The following is a 16730-nucleotide window of genomic DNA, read 5'->3' as shown; positions in this document are numbered from 1 at the left end:
CTTTTCCAACAGGATGGTGCACGACCTCATTGGGCTCTGGAGGTACGCAGGTCCTTAGATGAACATTTTCCTGGTCGATGGATGGGGAGGAATGGCCCAATTACTTGGCCACCAAGATCACCCAACATAACTCCTTTGGATTTCTTTTCATGAGGTTAAGGATAGTATGTACCGAACGCCAGTTCCCAATATCAACGTCCTACGACAAAGGATTACTGCAGCCATCGTAACAGTTACTGAGGTGGTACTAGAGAGGACATGGCAGGAAGTCTAGTATCGCCTTGATATCCTTTGAGAGTTTCTCTATTAAATGAAGGAAACAGAACTGAGATACCTCGTTCCATTATTTAGTTATTTAGATTTGAAGTTGTAAAGAAAAATTGTGGACACCCAGTATATGCATCAATTTACTAAGGATTTTGTTTTAAAATATTCCAGAATTATATCAGAATATTAAAAAAACACAATATGTAATCACAAAATTGCAAAACTGGATCAAAATAAAAATAAACTTCAAATTTTTCATCATTCCCAGGATAATTAAAATCTATGAAAATGTCATGTGGTGTTTTTGCGAACCCCACAAAATGCTGTAAAAGTATTAGCTGTTATCGATAAATAAAAAATTCCAACTGATATTTTCCAATTACCGAACATCGGCTAAAAGGATGACAAAATGTGAAAATAGGGATTTATATGTTAATATCAAAACTGTATTTAATTAAACTGGTTAATTTTTATATATCTAGGTACATACCAAATATGCTTACACATCTGTTTATTTAATTCAATGAATTTCGATGAGCAAGGTCAGGCAATGGTGACAGTGGTCACATAAATTAATTGAATTAAATAAACATGTACGTGGATATGTTAACACAATTCATGTCTATATTAATATCTCACAGCACCAAAGCTCCCTTAACATGAAAATCAAATTTCATTACTTGAAAAACTTTGAAGAAATTTTGTTAAACATCATATGTAATTTTAAAACCTTGAACTTTGCACCACTTGTCAACAGCATCACAAACAGTGTAAAAGACCGTCTAGACACACACTCAAATAACAATCTGAATTTTCTAACTCACCTGGGTATTTCTGCAGAGTGGATTTGCTGACAGTAAAGAAGAAACCGGCTGGACATGACTTCCTGAAGGCAGTGGGAGGGTTTTACCTGTTACACACACAAATAAGACTTATTCCTTCTCCATGTTCTTAAGGTGTGTTCGAAAATTCGGATTGTTATTTAAGTTTCATGCCTACATACTATTTATCAAAACTAATACTAAAAAATCCAGATAATGGCACTCTGATAGATGCCATCCCACCCGGTACCTGTTTGTATGCGAGATGAGAGAGAATGGTTACTCATTAGAGATAATTTTACTTGTGACTGAAACGTTATAACTTGTAAAAATCTTTGTGTTCTTTTCTTCTATTTTTTATATGGTGGGATGTATAAGTATTACAAAGTAAATTCTTCATAGGTTCATTTATTTTATTTTACATATCACATTTTGCACATATGTAGAATTTTATATTCTCAACCCTATCTCTTTTATGGTTTCTTATGCGGCAACATTTTGTGAACATAGTGATGCAGAGATATGTTTTAGGGGGAGGGGGGGTAAACATTTTAAAAATGTGCAGGAAATTCTTCGACACATAGACAGACAGCTTGGATGAAGGATTTGTAGAAAATCTGTAGAGTAGATTGTTGTTGTTGTTGATTTGGTGTTTTAAGTGCACTTTGTGTGCAGTAAGGTTCATTGAGACTGGACCTACAGTATATCAAGTGGGATCCGAACCACTATGAGCCTCCACCGGGTATCGAACCTAGGACCCCTTGATTACAAGGCGACAACGTTATCTGTAGAGTAGAATTACGAACATGACGAATAAAAGAAAATGTGGAGAGTCAGTAATACAGATAAACAATAAAACTGTATGGATAATGCACACATTCAGATATTTTGGATAATCGGATTATCCAGACATGCAGCAGTCTTTTCAGTAGAGATGCATAATTTTTTGTACTGGTTCATTTACAACACCATTTTCAACACTCCTGGCAATGAGTGGCCTCCTAGGGGGAATGGCCAAATTTCAAAACCTGTATAAAAAATGTTGTTTTTTTCTTCAAATTTATTCCTCTTGTTGTTTTAGGCAACAGAGCAAATTTGTTCTCGGGTAGCATGTGCTTGTATCCTGGTCTTTACTGAACAAGATATTAATCATAACCGTACTGTCAATAGTTTCGAATATATCACAAGAGTCAAATGAAAACCTTCAAAGTCCAATACAAAATTAAGAACAGATTGTACACACCTCAAATTTACATCAGGTATCAAATGTTATTTACGAGGGGTAGTCATAAAGTTTTAATTATCACCTCGTAAAAATAAAGTTATGTAATTAATTTTTTGTATGTTTGCAGGTACATGTCTGCAGTCCTGGTACACATTGAAATCTCCGCCACAGTACCGTAGCATGCCGCTAGAGGAGCCAAAACAAAATGGCGCAGCACATTGATAAAGTGGAGTACCGTGCGGTAATTCGTTTTCTGCATTTGAAGGGGAACAATGCTGCAACAATCCATGCTGAGCTGGTGGAAGTGTGCGGCTGCAATGCACCATCATATGGCACAGTGGTTAGGTGGTGCAGATGCTTCCAGTGTGGTCAAACAAGTCTGAATGACGAAGAACGAAGTGGCAGACCATCTCTCTGTGAAGAACCGGGAATCGCAAGAGAAGTGGAGGCCCTGGTGCTCAAAGACCAGCGTATCACAATCGAGGCGATAGTAGAAAAAGTGTACATCAGTCATGGATCAGTTTTCAACATCTTGCACGACATTTTGAAAGGTCGCAGCTCGCTGGGTCCTGCGACTGCTTACGCCCATTTAAAAAGCCCGCCGAACCGAGGCAGCAGCAGAAATGTTGCAGCTGTGTCAGACCAATCCAGATTACTTCTTTAGCCACCTAATCTACATGGACGAGTGCTGAGTGTATCACTATGACCCCCGAGACAAAGGAGCAAAGCAAGCAATGGAAACATGTGGATTCACCACCGCCGAAAAAGGCAAAGACCCAACCATCATCGCGCAAGGTGATGCTGAGTGTTTTTTTGGGACTGCCATGGTGTGGTGCTAACAGATTATGCTCGTAAGAGGCAAACGATCACAGGAGCATACTACCGAAATCTCCTGACGAGGTTACGGGAGGCTGTCAAGACGAAGCATCACGGGAAGCTGTCCAAGGGGTCTTTTTGCTCCACGACAACGCCCCAGCTCATTCTGCACAGGACACAGTCACACATGCTGCTTCTTTGGGCTATAAAATTTTGCCCCCCCCCCCCCCCCCCCGTATTCAAGTGACATGGCACCCAGTGACTTCTTCCTCTTTCCTCGGATGAAGAAACCATTGCGTGGCAGGCATTTCCAGAATGACGACGAGGTGATTTTCGAGGTTGAATGTTTCCTGAACAGCCAAAATGCAGACTTCTACAACCAAGATCTCCGCCAAGTCATTCATCATTGGGAAAAATGTGTCGCATTGAAGGGTGAATATGTAGACAAGGACTAACACTATCACCAAGTTTTATGGTCGCAGCTTGATTTTTTCGAGGTGATAATTAAAACTTTATGACTACCCCTCATACAAAACGACATCAAGGTTGTAACATTAATCAAGCGAGCTTCAAAATGCCATTTTTGTTATTTTACACTTGCACCAGTGAAAATGAGTGGTTTCTTGTCCTCTGTCAGCATAAAACTTACAGAAATTTCTCGGTAAATGAAAATTCAATATCTCTGTGTATGCTTACCACCAGCAAGTTTACTAATGGAGGAGAAAGTTTGACAATGGCCTCAGTTTGCAGGCAGATGGGTGGAAAGGCCTTCGCACTGGCTCATAAGTGACTGCACGTGGAGCCCAAAGACTTATTCTTCTTAAGGTATACAGGCACTAACTCAAAGATGAAGATTTATGTAGATCACCAATAGGTCTGTGCTAAAATGCGGCAAACTTGTGCAACCATACATACAGAAATCTGCGAAAGGATATTAAAAAGTAATTGAGTAAATTTTTTACAGGCAAACGGAAATGTATTCACTGGAATATATGAGGGGCAGTCAAATGAAAATCGAACACCCACCATAAAACACATTCCTCGCAAAAGTTGGCAACACTGTTGTTACGTATTGATACTGTCATCTGTAGGATAGGAGAAATGCATAGTGAAAACGCACAGGTCCACACAGTTGCTTCGTCATTGCTCAGGAGGTGACGTAGTGAAAAGTGTGTTCGTCCAGCATTGGAAATGGAGGCAAGCAAAGAAGAGCAGAGAGGTGTGGTTCGTTTCTTTGTGGCTGAGGGTGCTGAACATGAGAAATTCATTGTCGCATGTCTGCAGTGTATGGTGAACACTGCATGTCCCTGACAAGTGTGCACGAGTGGCAGAAGAGATTCCGCGAAGGACGCACATCACTGCAAGACGATCTGCGCCCGGGACAGGCCCATCGAGCCATTACGCCTGATGTGATTGTGAGGATCGATGGTCTGATCCGGGAAGACTGACGAATCACAGAGGAAGAAATTCGTGTTCAGGTTGGTATTAGTCATGGCTCTGTACATGCCATTATCAAAGATCACCTGCATTTCCGAACAATTTGCACGCAGTGGGTTCCACATCAACTGACGGAGGGACAAAAGATTGACAGAATGACTGCATGTCTGAGTCATTTGCAGCGGTACCACAAGGAAGAGTATGTGTTTCTGTCACGTATCGTCACAGCGGATGAAACGTGGTGCCACCATTTTGAGCCCGAGAGCAAACGGCAAAGCCAACAATGGAAACACGTTGATTCTCCCCCGCCAAAGAAATTGAAAGCTGTCCATATGAGTTCCGGTAAGGTCATGATGAGCTTCTTCTTCGACTGCAAGGGCCCTCATGATGAGCTTCTTCTTCGACTGCAAGGGCCCTCTGCTTGTCGACTTTCTAGAGCATGGAGCCACAATCAATGCGCAGCGCTATGCAGACACGTTGCAGAAACTGCAACGCACCATAAGGTCAAAATGCCCTGGAAAGCTGTCCGACGGAATCATCCTTTTGCATGATAACGCCCGTCCCCATACTGCCAATCTGGTGAGGGATAAGCTTCAGACATTTGGCTGGGAAACACTTAAACATCCTCCGTACAGCCTGGTATTTCCCCTTGTGACTTCCACATTTTTGGTGACCTGAAGAAGGACATTCGTGTACATCGGTTTCATTCAGACGAGGAAGTGCAACAGTGGGTGATGTTGTGGATCCATCAGCGACCTACCTCTTTCTACAAGACTGAAATTGATCGTCTCGTCTCCCAGTGGGATAAATGTCTTAACACTTGTGGCAATTAGTTTTGAATTAAACAAACTCCATTGTCACTTTGTAGCGGGTGTTCGGTTTTCATTTGACTGCCCCTCGTATATTTTGAAGGTTGAACATTAATCTACTTTTCCACACAACATCCATTCACATTTATACATTTGTCCCACCATGACACCAATTTTTTTCATGCACATGCGATAGAAATTGTTCAGCTGGATGCGCAACCAATGACAATCGGCTGTCACAACTTCCGTGCCTCAGCTGAAGTGTTCGCCGGCAAGGTGTTCTTTCAGTGGGCCGAACAGGTGAAAGTCTGAAGGGGTCCGGTCTGGATGCTTGAGAATTTCCCAATGCCAAGAATTGACTTTTTGCGTCACAAGCATTGTCATCGAGAACCATGATCTCCTCCAGAGATTTTGTTGTACATTTAAGGCGCAAAGCAGCTCGTAGACGATCCAGTGTGGAACAATATGCAGCAGCATTTAAAGATGCTTCTTTTACCCCAAAATCAGCAAAAATGACACGCCTGGCTGTCCCAGAAAACGGTAAGCAAAACCTTTCCTGCCGACCGGGTTGTCTTGATTTTTTGGAGTGGGCGCGAGTTTGTGTGTTTCCATAGCATACTCTGTCGCTTTCGTTCAGGGGTGTAATGAAAACCCCACAATTCGTCCCTGGTAACAATGCGTTCGAGAAATGAGTTTCCAGCTCTATGGTACGGGCGCAAATGCTCAAGACTATATCTCATACGGTCCATATGCTGTGGTGTGATCTGTCTGGGGACCCATCTCACTGACACTTTGTGATACCCAAGTTCTTCATGGATGATGGTGTATGTAATGCCATATGATATGCCCACTGCATCCGCTGTTTGGATTGTTGACCGCCGGTCCACCTGAATCAATGTCTCCACAGCATCAACATTGCTATGTGTGTGGGATGTCCGGGGCCATCCAGAACGGGGTTCATCGAAGACATTTACATGCCCTGTGTTGAACTTTGCACAACCAGTTACAGACTTTTGTGAATGTCATGCACATGTCACCATACACTGCACACAACTCACAATAGATTTCAGGTGGTTTCTGTTAGGGCTGAGCTGATACCAATACCGATGTATCAGTATCAGCCAATACCAAGGTTATCGGTATTGGAAAGTATCGATTGATATTCTTGCACCGATACTAGCCGATACCATTGTATTTGAGTCACTAGAAGCGTGACCAAACCAAAATTTGTTCCTTTTCAAATGTCCATTCACCTTTTCCAACTTACCTTTGGGTTGGAAAAAAACTGAAAAATACGTATTTGTGCATTTGTTAGTTGAACGCGGACTCAAGTTCCGTGAACAGCAAGTACGTGACAAAGAATCCATACGCAGATAAGACTTGCGGTCAAGTATCTTGCAAAGCAAGGGTAACGTGAAATTATCCCCATAGGAGTTCCTTCGAAGTCTACCACACTTTGTTCCCACAGATGCGCTTATATGTAACAATAACGTCCAGGTGCCAACAAGGCACCTGGTGTATTGTGGACATCTCTCTCCTTAGAGACCTCCTGCAGTCAAAACAGTCATTGCCCACGTGGTGGACGTGTCTCAGACATAGTGCATAGCATATTCCTGGAAATTCAAATACCTGGGCTAATCCCCTTTTCCTTTCCAACTTTAGACTTTTGTTTGTCCTGACCTGGATAACTGGGTTTCAGCAGGCATGTTTCAACACAGGGATGCGGCAGGAGAATAATGTTCTTAGAACAACAGATGATGGTAGGTACTTTCTGGAATGTAGTGAAGGGTTTGGATTTTCCTCCACGCCAAGGGATAGAACTATGCAATTACTTTTTATTTTAGAAATCATTTGCCTAAAGTATATATATATATATATATATATATATATATATATATATATATATATATATATATATATATATATATATATATATAAAGCAAAGTCACGTCGGAATATCACTGTACTGAAGTCAATCGCCTGATATAGAAGCAAGAGACTGGTTAGTTATCATTCTCTCCTTACATTTCATTTATAAATTTTTATTCTCTTTGTTAAAGGACAAAAAAAGAGACGAGATTGGTTTAACATTACAGCTTTACTGTTAGTTTTAGGTATCGTGTCTGGCTGGGGCTGGTAAATCGACAATTATTCTTGTGTTCACGGATGATTTACTGTTGGATTGGGAAGATTGATCCCTTAGTTTTAGAGGAGGTTGAAGTGGCATGATCTCATTTTTCAACATTGGGGGTGGGGGGGACAACACTATTATCTCGCTCTTAGCTTCTTATAATATTTCTTTCATATTTGAAACATGTGATCAATTGTCAATTCCCTCGCTAGAAGCCCCAAACTTTTGTCTATAAAACTGCTTTTTACTTAAAGTTTGTATTTAATACCATATATACAGAGTAATCAAAAAGTCACGCAACCCATGTAACATTTGTTTTTTATTGTGTTGCAGGTGACTGGTGGTGCTAGTTGAGGCAAGAAGCAGTGTAGAGGTCCACAGCAGGATGGTGTACTCACTTGAGGAACGGATCTTCATTCTGGAACAGTACATACGGAGTTTGAGTTACGGAACCACCGCGCTTCCCCGAGGCATATCCTGAGAAGACACCTCCGAAGAAATCAACAATTAAACGTCTGTATGATAAGTTCAAGATTACAGGGAGTGTGGTTGATGCACCCCGAAGTGGTAGACCGAAAGTTCTCACAGAAGACAAAATAACGGATATCAGTGCAGCAATTGCCATAAGTCACGCAATTTTTTGACTCTCTGACTGACGAGGAAAAGGACAGAACATGGTTTCAGCAGGACAGCCATACCTCTCGTGTGAGCATGGACTATCTTGAATCTGTGTTACTTGGGTGCATCATTACGAAGTCACTATGGCCACCCAGGTCTCCCGATCTCACTCCGCCGGACTTTTTCCTCTGGGAATTTCTGAAGTCTGCGGCCTACGTAACAATCCACACACTTTGGATGAACTGAATACGAATATTCAACGTACTGTGAACAACATTTCATGTGATACACTCCAGAGGGTCTTCAGGAACATGATCAAAAGGGTGCACATGTGTGAGGAACTGAATGGTGGCCATTTCCAACATCTTTTATAGTCCCTCCATGGATTGCGTGACTTTTTGATGACTCGGTAATAGCCATTGTTATTTTAAATTGTGATTATACAAGTATCGGTATCGGTATCAGTGGGAATCGGTAGGAGTATCGGTTCAAAGTGGTATCGGCTCAGCCCTAGTTTCTGTCCCTTTGACCACAGAAACAGAATCACACACTGCAACCCAACTGTGTCGAACTGCCTCTTGGCGTGCGCGAGGTGCACACACCTACAATCTCGTAGAAAGGTTGCAAAATACATGTACTTCCAAATGTATATCTCAGTTTTTGTGAATACATTCCAGTTTGGCTGTAAAAAATTTACTCAATTACTTTTTGATATCCCATCTTAGATAAGAAACAAGAACAAATTAAGGGTATTATTTAACCCTCCCTTGTAATTTTTCTCATGAATGTCCTTTCTCTCTATTTTTTTCTGGATATAAAAGAAATATAAATACTTTTTAAAACTTTGTTCCTGTTGTTCTTCTAGCTGATGGAACAAAATTGTTCTCCAGAAGCATATGCTTGTAGCCTGTACTGAACAAAATGAGGTACGACTTGTAATACTACAATTAGCAGTTTTAGAGATATTAGATATTCTTTAAAGAGAGTACAGAATTTCAAATTTCCAGCTTGTATTGTAACAAATACCAGGAAAACAGCTGCTGTACTTCAACAGCTAAACAAACATTCATCTCTTTCTTTCGAAAGTTCAAATTCCATCTAGCATTAAAATGCAATCTTCATTTGTAGCACGATCGCAGGCAGGAAGATGGAGAGTAGAAAAGCTCTCTTGAAAAAATTGTGATAATATATGGCATGCAGTAAGTAAAAATATAGACAATGGACAATATCCAATTATAATTGGATGGTAATAATAAAAAAATTACTGTCACTAAAATTCAAGCAAATATTGGTTTCGTCTCATTTAAAACAGCAATATTGTATCACAACTGTTGCTCTGAAGTATTGTTAAACTTCAAATAAGAGGCATTGTTGCACTCAAGGCTTTGTGTGCTGGCACGTTGTCATGGTGAAGCCACAACTCCCCACTTAGCTACAACTCGGGGCCTTTTCATCTCATCGCATCAAGCAAACATTTCGGAACTTGTAGGTAAAATGCCTGATTAACAGTTTCACCATTAAGAACGAATTCTACATGAACAATAAGAAAAAGGAATCCGCATTGTCTTGGCATCTCACCCTGAGCGAGGTTGGTCTGTAAATGACAATTCATCATTCCTGAAGTGGGAAAACCACTCATAAACTTGTCTTTTCCCCAGAGGAGATTCTTTGTAAGCTGTTTCAACCATTACAACTGTTTCCCCTAACAGAAAACAGAATTTCACAGCCGTACGTTGTTCGAACTTTTCAGCCATCACAAAAATCGACAAACAAGTGAGACGCTTGACTGCATGGTACCTCATCATCACTCGACGATGCCGGTCAGCAGACTGATGCAGAAGGGCATCTACCGCCGGAAGCATGTACTATAATAGGCCTGCCCACCAGAGAATGATTAGTTTCTTTTGGGTCACCCCACGTATGTATAAATATACATCAATATTAGTGTAATACGGTGTAATGTGCTGTTATTGTTCAAATGGTAAATATAAACTCTGATGGCAATGGTAGTACTCTTTCTCTTCTTCCTCTTGCAGGTCTGGTTACCCAAAGCCAGTTCTGCAATTACAAAAATTGATCATTCCATCGGCAATATGGTCTTCCTAAATTTATTTCTCCTTTTGGCCTGCAATTTAATAATTTTTGAGGCAAACCACTATTTGGCATCCGCAGAGCATGTTGATTCCACTTTAACTGATATTTTTTTAATTTCCTGCACCATTGCTTCAACCTTCCATTTATTTTGGATTTCTTCACTTCTATGTCTCATAAGGTTATTCCACTTAAGGATCACAAAAATCTCATTTGTGAAAAATGTATACTAGTTTTAACATGTTGATGAAGATACCAACACACGAGTGGTTCCCAAAGTGTGCACCGCAGCACCCTGGATGACTAGCAGGGGCACCGTGAGATGTTCTAATATTTTCATTGAAAACAACACTTATTCCAATGTATGTGTACTTTTTATGTGTAAAATGTTTCTCAATTTCAAATATGTGTTTATTTTTTAACCTAAGGCAGACAACTTAACCACACTAACTGAACGTTGCAAGTGTTAGATAGGCCTACATTCTGACTTGGGTGCCGTGGAACAAATTTTGAAACACTAAGGGTGTCGTGGAAAAATCTTGAAACCCTAAGGGTGGCATGAAACGAAAAAGTTTGGGAACACCTGCTAACACACACTACCATATGGAAGAACCAGAGTTGAAATTACAAAATTGGTAGTATTGTAAATGTTAAATGTAACAAAATGTAAAAGTAATAGTGTGGTATTGTTCTACTAAAATATTGGTATTATGCAGTGATCAGAATGCTACATTTTAACATTTTAAAAGTAGCTTCACTACAGCTACAGCTGCTCTTCCATGAATGTAGCTTAGCTACAGCTACATTTACCAAAAAGTAGCTCGCTGCTTCAGTACTTTTCCGCTACTTCTGCATAAAAAAACTTGAAATAACCATATGGCAGGCCCATACCAAAGGGAGGGGCCATCTCCCCCCCCCCCCCCCGAGCTACAAAACATTTAAATTTGAACCTATAAGAACTTGCGAAAATAGCATTGATGAATTTTCAAATTTTGCAAGAATTTCGATTTTGTCCTTGCACAAATTAATGGCTTGTTTCTGGGAAGAGACAGTTTCCGGAAGTATGCAGTCTACAATATTTGGCAATTCTAATTTTATGCCCATTGATGCAAGTCAATCAGACAGTCCATTCTTTTTAATTCATGGCCCGACATTTTCAGTCTTGGCTCTGACACTACTTGCTACAAAGGAAGACTCTTGCTCCACTATAGACATTGTACTGTTTATGTAGGACATTCTGCAGACTTCTGTGTATATTTCTTCAATTGAAGCATTCCACCGAATAACGCTGTATGGCACATTTCAGTGAATGCGACAACAACTGATAAAACCTGTAGTACGTATGTTACTGTACTATAATAGAAAATAACAAAACCTTATGCAAGCACAGTATCAATCTTTCAGCAACATCCTACCTTAAGACTGGCCAGCATGTAGCCCATAGCCGCAGGGCCGCAGCATGATTCCACTGGTAACTCAGCACATTCCCAAAAGTGCCATACAAGAGTTATTCTGTGGAATGCTTCAATTGTCTGAAATTTTTTGAGTCAAAAACAGTTGTTTGATACTCGTCAAATAGGAACCTATTGATTATTGAATGGTTTCTTCGATTACAGTGTCACTAATATTTCCATTAATTTGCATAAAGAGTAATTTTGTATACTCTTTACATTATGGAACAAAGGTTCCTCAATGAATGTAATGCAAAAACCAACAATAAAAAAGGGGGCATTTAGCTCTCTGCCCGCACTGCAAGGTCTGGTCCCTTTCATTTCTGAGTTACATTCATCCTCATTTTCATGATTCATGCGAGTTACAAAAAAGCGACGTAAAAGTAGGAAAAATACATACATTTGGAAACTGTATATGAACTAAAGAAAATTGTCGTTTCTGCAGGAAAGTCAATAACCGAACATACTTTTTAAAATATAATAAAATATATTGAGGAAACTGACATGTAAGCCCGAGGGTTGAAAACGTATTGTAATTTTAAAATTTGTGAAAAAAAAAATTATGACGAAAATAATTGTAATTCCAGAAAGTGTATGTCTACTGTTCTTGTAACAATAATTTCTTGCTGGTGAGATCCCATATACTGACAATGATCAATGCTGTTAACGTACTGAGTCATTGATTGCTGCCACCACTGCTTTGTCATTGTAGTGGAGAATGAATTGCTTGCTTTTGCACTGCAACTTGTGTTTTACACAGTAATTAATGACATTTTGCTGTCTCTTACACCATGGACATCCACAGGATTTGTTCCGGAGGTGTCACAAACGGTATGTTGAGCGATGCAGCTAAAAAAAACCGTAGCTATTAGCCTGAATATATTCATATATGCCAGTTATTTATCTGGATATTAGAATTATTCAGATACTAATGAAATAAATTACTCGAATACCTATAACGTGCAATATCAAGATATTTATAATTTAGATTATATGTATTTCCATGTAATAGACTTTGTCTTTATGAACCTCCAGCAAAAGTAAGCATTATTGTAATTTTTTTTACGCTCTTGCCACATTCAAAGTTTACCACTACTTCCGACCACTGGTATTATGTACATCTGTGCACCTTACATTGGGAGTATTTTTCTTTTCTTCTCAAAAGCTGAAGCAACATTTACATTCAATGGCATCTTGGATTCAAAGAAATATGGTAGTAGTATTGGACTTCTCCAACCCAGAAAAGGATGCCATAGGACTTGATAACCAAGCAAAAATGCTGCTTGGCAGCCATGAGCTCTACCAACATGAGGAAGACCCTGGCAAACTTGATCTGTGTTGCTGCATTCAATGCACTTGAATGTGTTGAGGAAAAGGATAGTGTACTGTGTATGCATGCAAGAACTTTATGTATTTTTACATATATTTTCAATGAATTAAGTAAGATGAAGGCAACAACTTTTTGATGGAGCTGAGTATCATTCACTCTCCCACCACTTATATAGATTTGACAACTTATGACAACACCATAGGGTTTTTCTCTTCATGGTAAAGCTGTATGAATTGCTAATTTTTACATGTTTCATTAGTATTAGCAAATATTTTGTACTTTAAAAAAATATTACTGGTGGAAGTAAACCTTTATACTGAGGCAAACTATTAAAGATAATAAATCAAAATTAATGCATTCAATCACATTAATTGTGTGTTTTTCAGGTGTATTAACAGCTTCCCAAATGGCATCCCTTTAACACATTTTCGTCCCTGGTGACCGTATCACTTGCATAATAAATTATTAGTAGCAACAGAAATTAAATTCAAAAGTACCTGTTAACCAAGAAAAGATGTTCCTAATTTCGTCCCCCCAAAAAATTCTGAAAGAATGAAGTAATTACGATTTTTTAAATATTTTTTGTCAGCTTTAATATACATATTATTTAGAAAAAGTTACAAAAGTGAACAAAATTCAGAAAGAATATTAGGGTTAATTGAAATAACCTGATCTTTTGTTTAAGATCCTATATTTCCAGGGCCCCTTCTTAAACAAAAACAAAAAGTATGAGGGGACGAAATTAGGAACAAGAAGAGGGACAAAATTAGTACAACCCTCAAACAAACATGGACGTCTCCACATTCTCAACAAGTGAGACTGACAGCACACAACTCAAACAAAGCCAATTACATTCAGAGAATATATGTAAACAATTACACTAGGTGTAAAGGACTTGTAATTAAAACATAGCAATACTTATCTCGCCAAGATGACAAAAAAAAAACTTTGTAAAACCAGAACAGGAGCTCCCTGGATCACTAAAAAGTTCACAACTTAGCAGCAGGGGCAAGAAACTGAAGGGGGGCGAATTCTGGGCCCCCTTCCTAATAAGCAATGCAATGAATGATAAGCAAAATAAAAGTAAACTCTAACTACATGGGAGTTTCTAAGTGCAAAAAGCAGTGTTGCCACATGCTTGTTTTTCCTCAGTTGTGACACCTTCTGCTGTCAACATGCACTCTTTGCTCGCAGTTCAGGGAGAGATAGATTCAGAGACCAATTTATTAGCTACCAAGCAGCGATCATTAGGCTTGGCTGCACCTGTCAGGCATAAGATTTGCAACACACAGTACCACAAGAATTTCCCTCACTATGACAACCAGACCAAGCTGATTGGTTGAAGGGTTCATTTGGCCCTCCCTACCTTCCAACAGAAAAGACAAAAAAAATAGACAAGTTGGTTCTTTGATAGCTCAGGTTTTAGCTTAATAGCCTTTGTGGTCCAGTGGTGTATTCTGAAAATGTGGCCTGGTTTACAGCAACAATTCTTATTTATAGAAATAAAATACCAATGCAGGCATGCCAAAAAACAGAAATAGAAGTCAGGCAACTTCAAAGTTTCCAGCAATTTCTATACATATGAAAAAAGTTGGTTTACTGGCGGTAAACCAGGTAACTAACAAGGGAGAATATGCCACTGCTGTGGACCAAGGCATACCAAGTGATCGCCCTATAGCTACTTAGCAAAAAAATTATGTGAAACAATTTAGAGCATTGTGAAACTCAGCAAATTCCGAATTTTACACTATTCGCCAGATAAGCTATTTTTTAAAAAATCTTATACGTGTACAATTTGATCAACAATTTATTTGTTAAAACAAAAATGGAAATGTAGCATATATTTCTCATAGACTTGGTGTGCATGTGAAGTCCAGTGACAGTTAATGTTTCCCAGAAACTGTTGCAATATCATGTTTTGTAATCATGTGGTTATCCAGTGATACCTTTGTAGCATAACATCGTCCACAGCGAGAACACTGAAAGAGCAAATCGTCACACTGCTGATGTTTCACATGCATCACTTCATGTTCACTTAGTTCAAGAACAGAGTTGTATGATTTGCCACAAAGAATACATTGAAAGGTGCTTTTTTTAACACTGTGTGTTGTCCTACGAGATTTAGTTCCAGAAGTTTTTTCACTGATCTTACTGGTATGGTTTTTGACGTGCTGTTTGAGATAACGAATTGATTTGAATGATTTTCCACATGTGTCGCATTTGTGCGGGTTTTCTCCAGTATGGACCTTTTCATGCTTGTACCTTCCGTCATTGCAGCTAAATGTCTTTTCACAATGCGAGCATGGATATTGCTTCTTAGCAGAGGATTGCAACTGATTGTTGTGATAATCCTTATGCTCCGTTAATCTAGACTTTGACTGAAATGTTTTGTTACATACGCTACAAACATAATTTTTGCTGCTGCGAATAGTAGGATGTTGCCTTGCATCTTTTACATTACTACTATTTCCATGTGCTTTGGAACTAGATGAGTTTTTATGAGCTTGTATGTGTTCTGTCAATCTATTTTTGCTTGAGAAAGTTCTTCCGCAAACATTGCAAGTTAAAGAGCCTTTCATCTTCCTTTCAAAGTTTTTAATTGGTTGTGAACAATGGTTCGACCTAAATTTCTTGATTGGTTTTCCAGTATGCGCCTTGTCATTATCTTCGAAGAATTGTTCACGGTCTCTAGTTTTAGATAATTTATCTTGTTTTAAATCTTCACTGTGAATTTGTAAGCCATGAGATTCAGTTGGAGCATTTAGTTTAACCTCATCTTCTTTTGAAGCAGCTTCTTTGTGTTCATCCACACTTGCATCATCTAGATCATTTGTTACATCTTGAATACCTGTAACTGTACTTTTATCTTTTTCATCCTTGTCTTTTTTCCTACTTTTCATTTTCAGCTTCTTGCACTCCCTACTGGCACAAAGAGTAGATTTCATCTGTACCATGTCAACATCACTCGATTTAAAAACAGTTTTAAAAAAGTTCTTACGATCTTCACAGTCCATTACTTCAATGATGGGTTCTACTAGGAGAGCCGACTCATTCCTATCATGCCTTTTCCCTGATGAGCTTTCACTTTCAACAGAAATACTTCCAGTTCTACTAAGAAGGCTACCATTTTGGGTATCTAATAAAAGTTCTTGTTTCTTTGTATCTTCAGTAATGCTCAAGAGATTATCAAGTTTGCTTCTATCCTCTGCCTGAAACAAAATGCAAATATATTGTGTTAAACTACTTACTTTTAAAACATATTATAAGCGTTATATAACTGCACATTTATCGTGGCATATACAAATAGTGGTCACGAGTTGCATGCTCTCGTCCCTACCAACAGCAAAAAGTAGCACACAATGGAAAATTTGCTGTAGCTACTTTTTAGTAATTGTCATTTGCCTTTAACCTTAGAGCAGGGGTTCCCAAACTTTTTTGTTTCACGGCTCCCTTAGTAAGGGATTTTTCTTTCTTTTTCAAATTTTTTGGCAGTGCCCAAGCCAGAATGTAGGTTTATCTAACACTTGTGAACACTCAGTTAGTGTAATTATGTCGCTTGCCTTAAGTTAAAAAATAAATACACATTTCAAATTCAGAAACATTTTATGTGTAAAAAGTGCTAAATAAGCACATATTTGGAACAGTCATTTGGTCTGATTCTAAAACCACGTGTAGACCAACAGGTTAAGTGTAATTTCAGTGAAAATATTGGAACATTTCGCGGTGCCCCTGCA

The 16730-nt window shown here is 39.0% G+C and overlaps 1 protein-coding gene across 3 annotated transcripts in view; it reads right to left on the bottom strand.

The window, feature by feature from the left end:
• The window catches only part of LOC146003280 (uncharacterized), a 192555-nt gene that overhangs the window by 43274 nt on the left and 132551 nt on the right, over positions 1-16730 (bottom strand). The window contains exon 5 of one of the 3 annotated variants that reach the window (XM_083141505.1): positions 14786-16205. The exons of the other annotated variants lie outside the window; for them this stretch is intronic. Coding sequence (XP_082997631.1) covers positions 14880-16205 — 1326 coding nt within the window. The 3' untranslated portion in view covers positions 14786-14879. Of the gene's footprint in view, positions 1-14785; positions 16206-16730 lie in introns of those variants that run through there. 3 annotated transcript variants of the gene reach the window in all.

The sequence above is a fragment of the Lepisma saccharinum genome, chromosome 20 (assembly GCF_977018435.1).
Source record: "Lepisma saccharinum chromosome 20, izLepSacc3.1, whole genome shotgun sequence".
Lineage (NCBI taxonomy): Eukaryota > Metazoa > Arthropoda > Insecta > Zygentoma > Lepismatidae > Lepisma > Lepisma saccharinum.
Note: the sequence above shows the minus strand (reverse complement) of the source record. Positions and strands in the feature narration are given on the sequence as shown.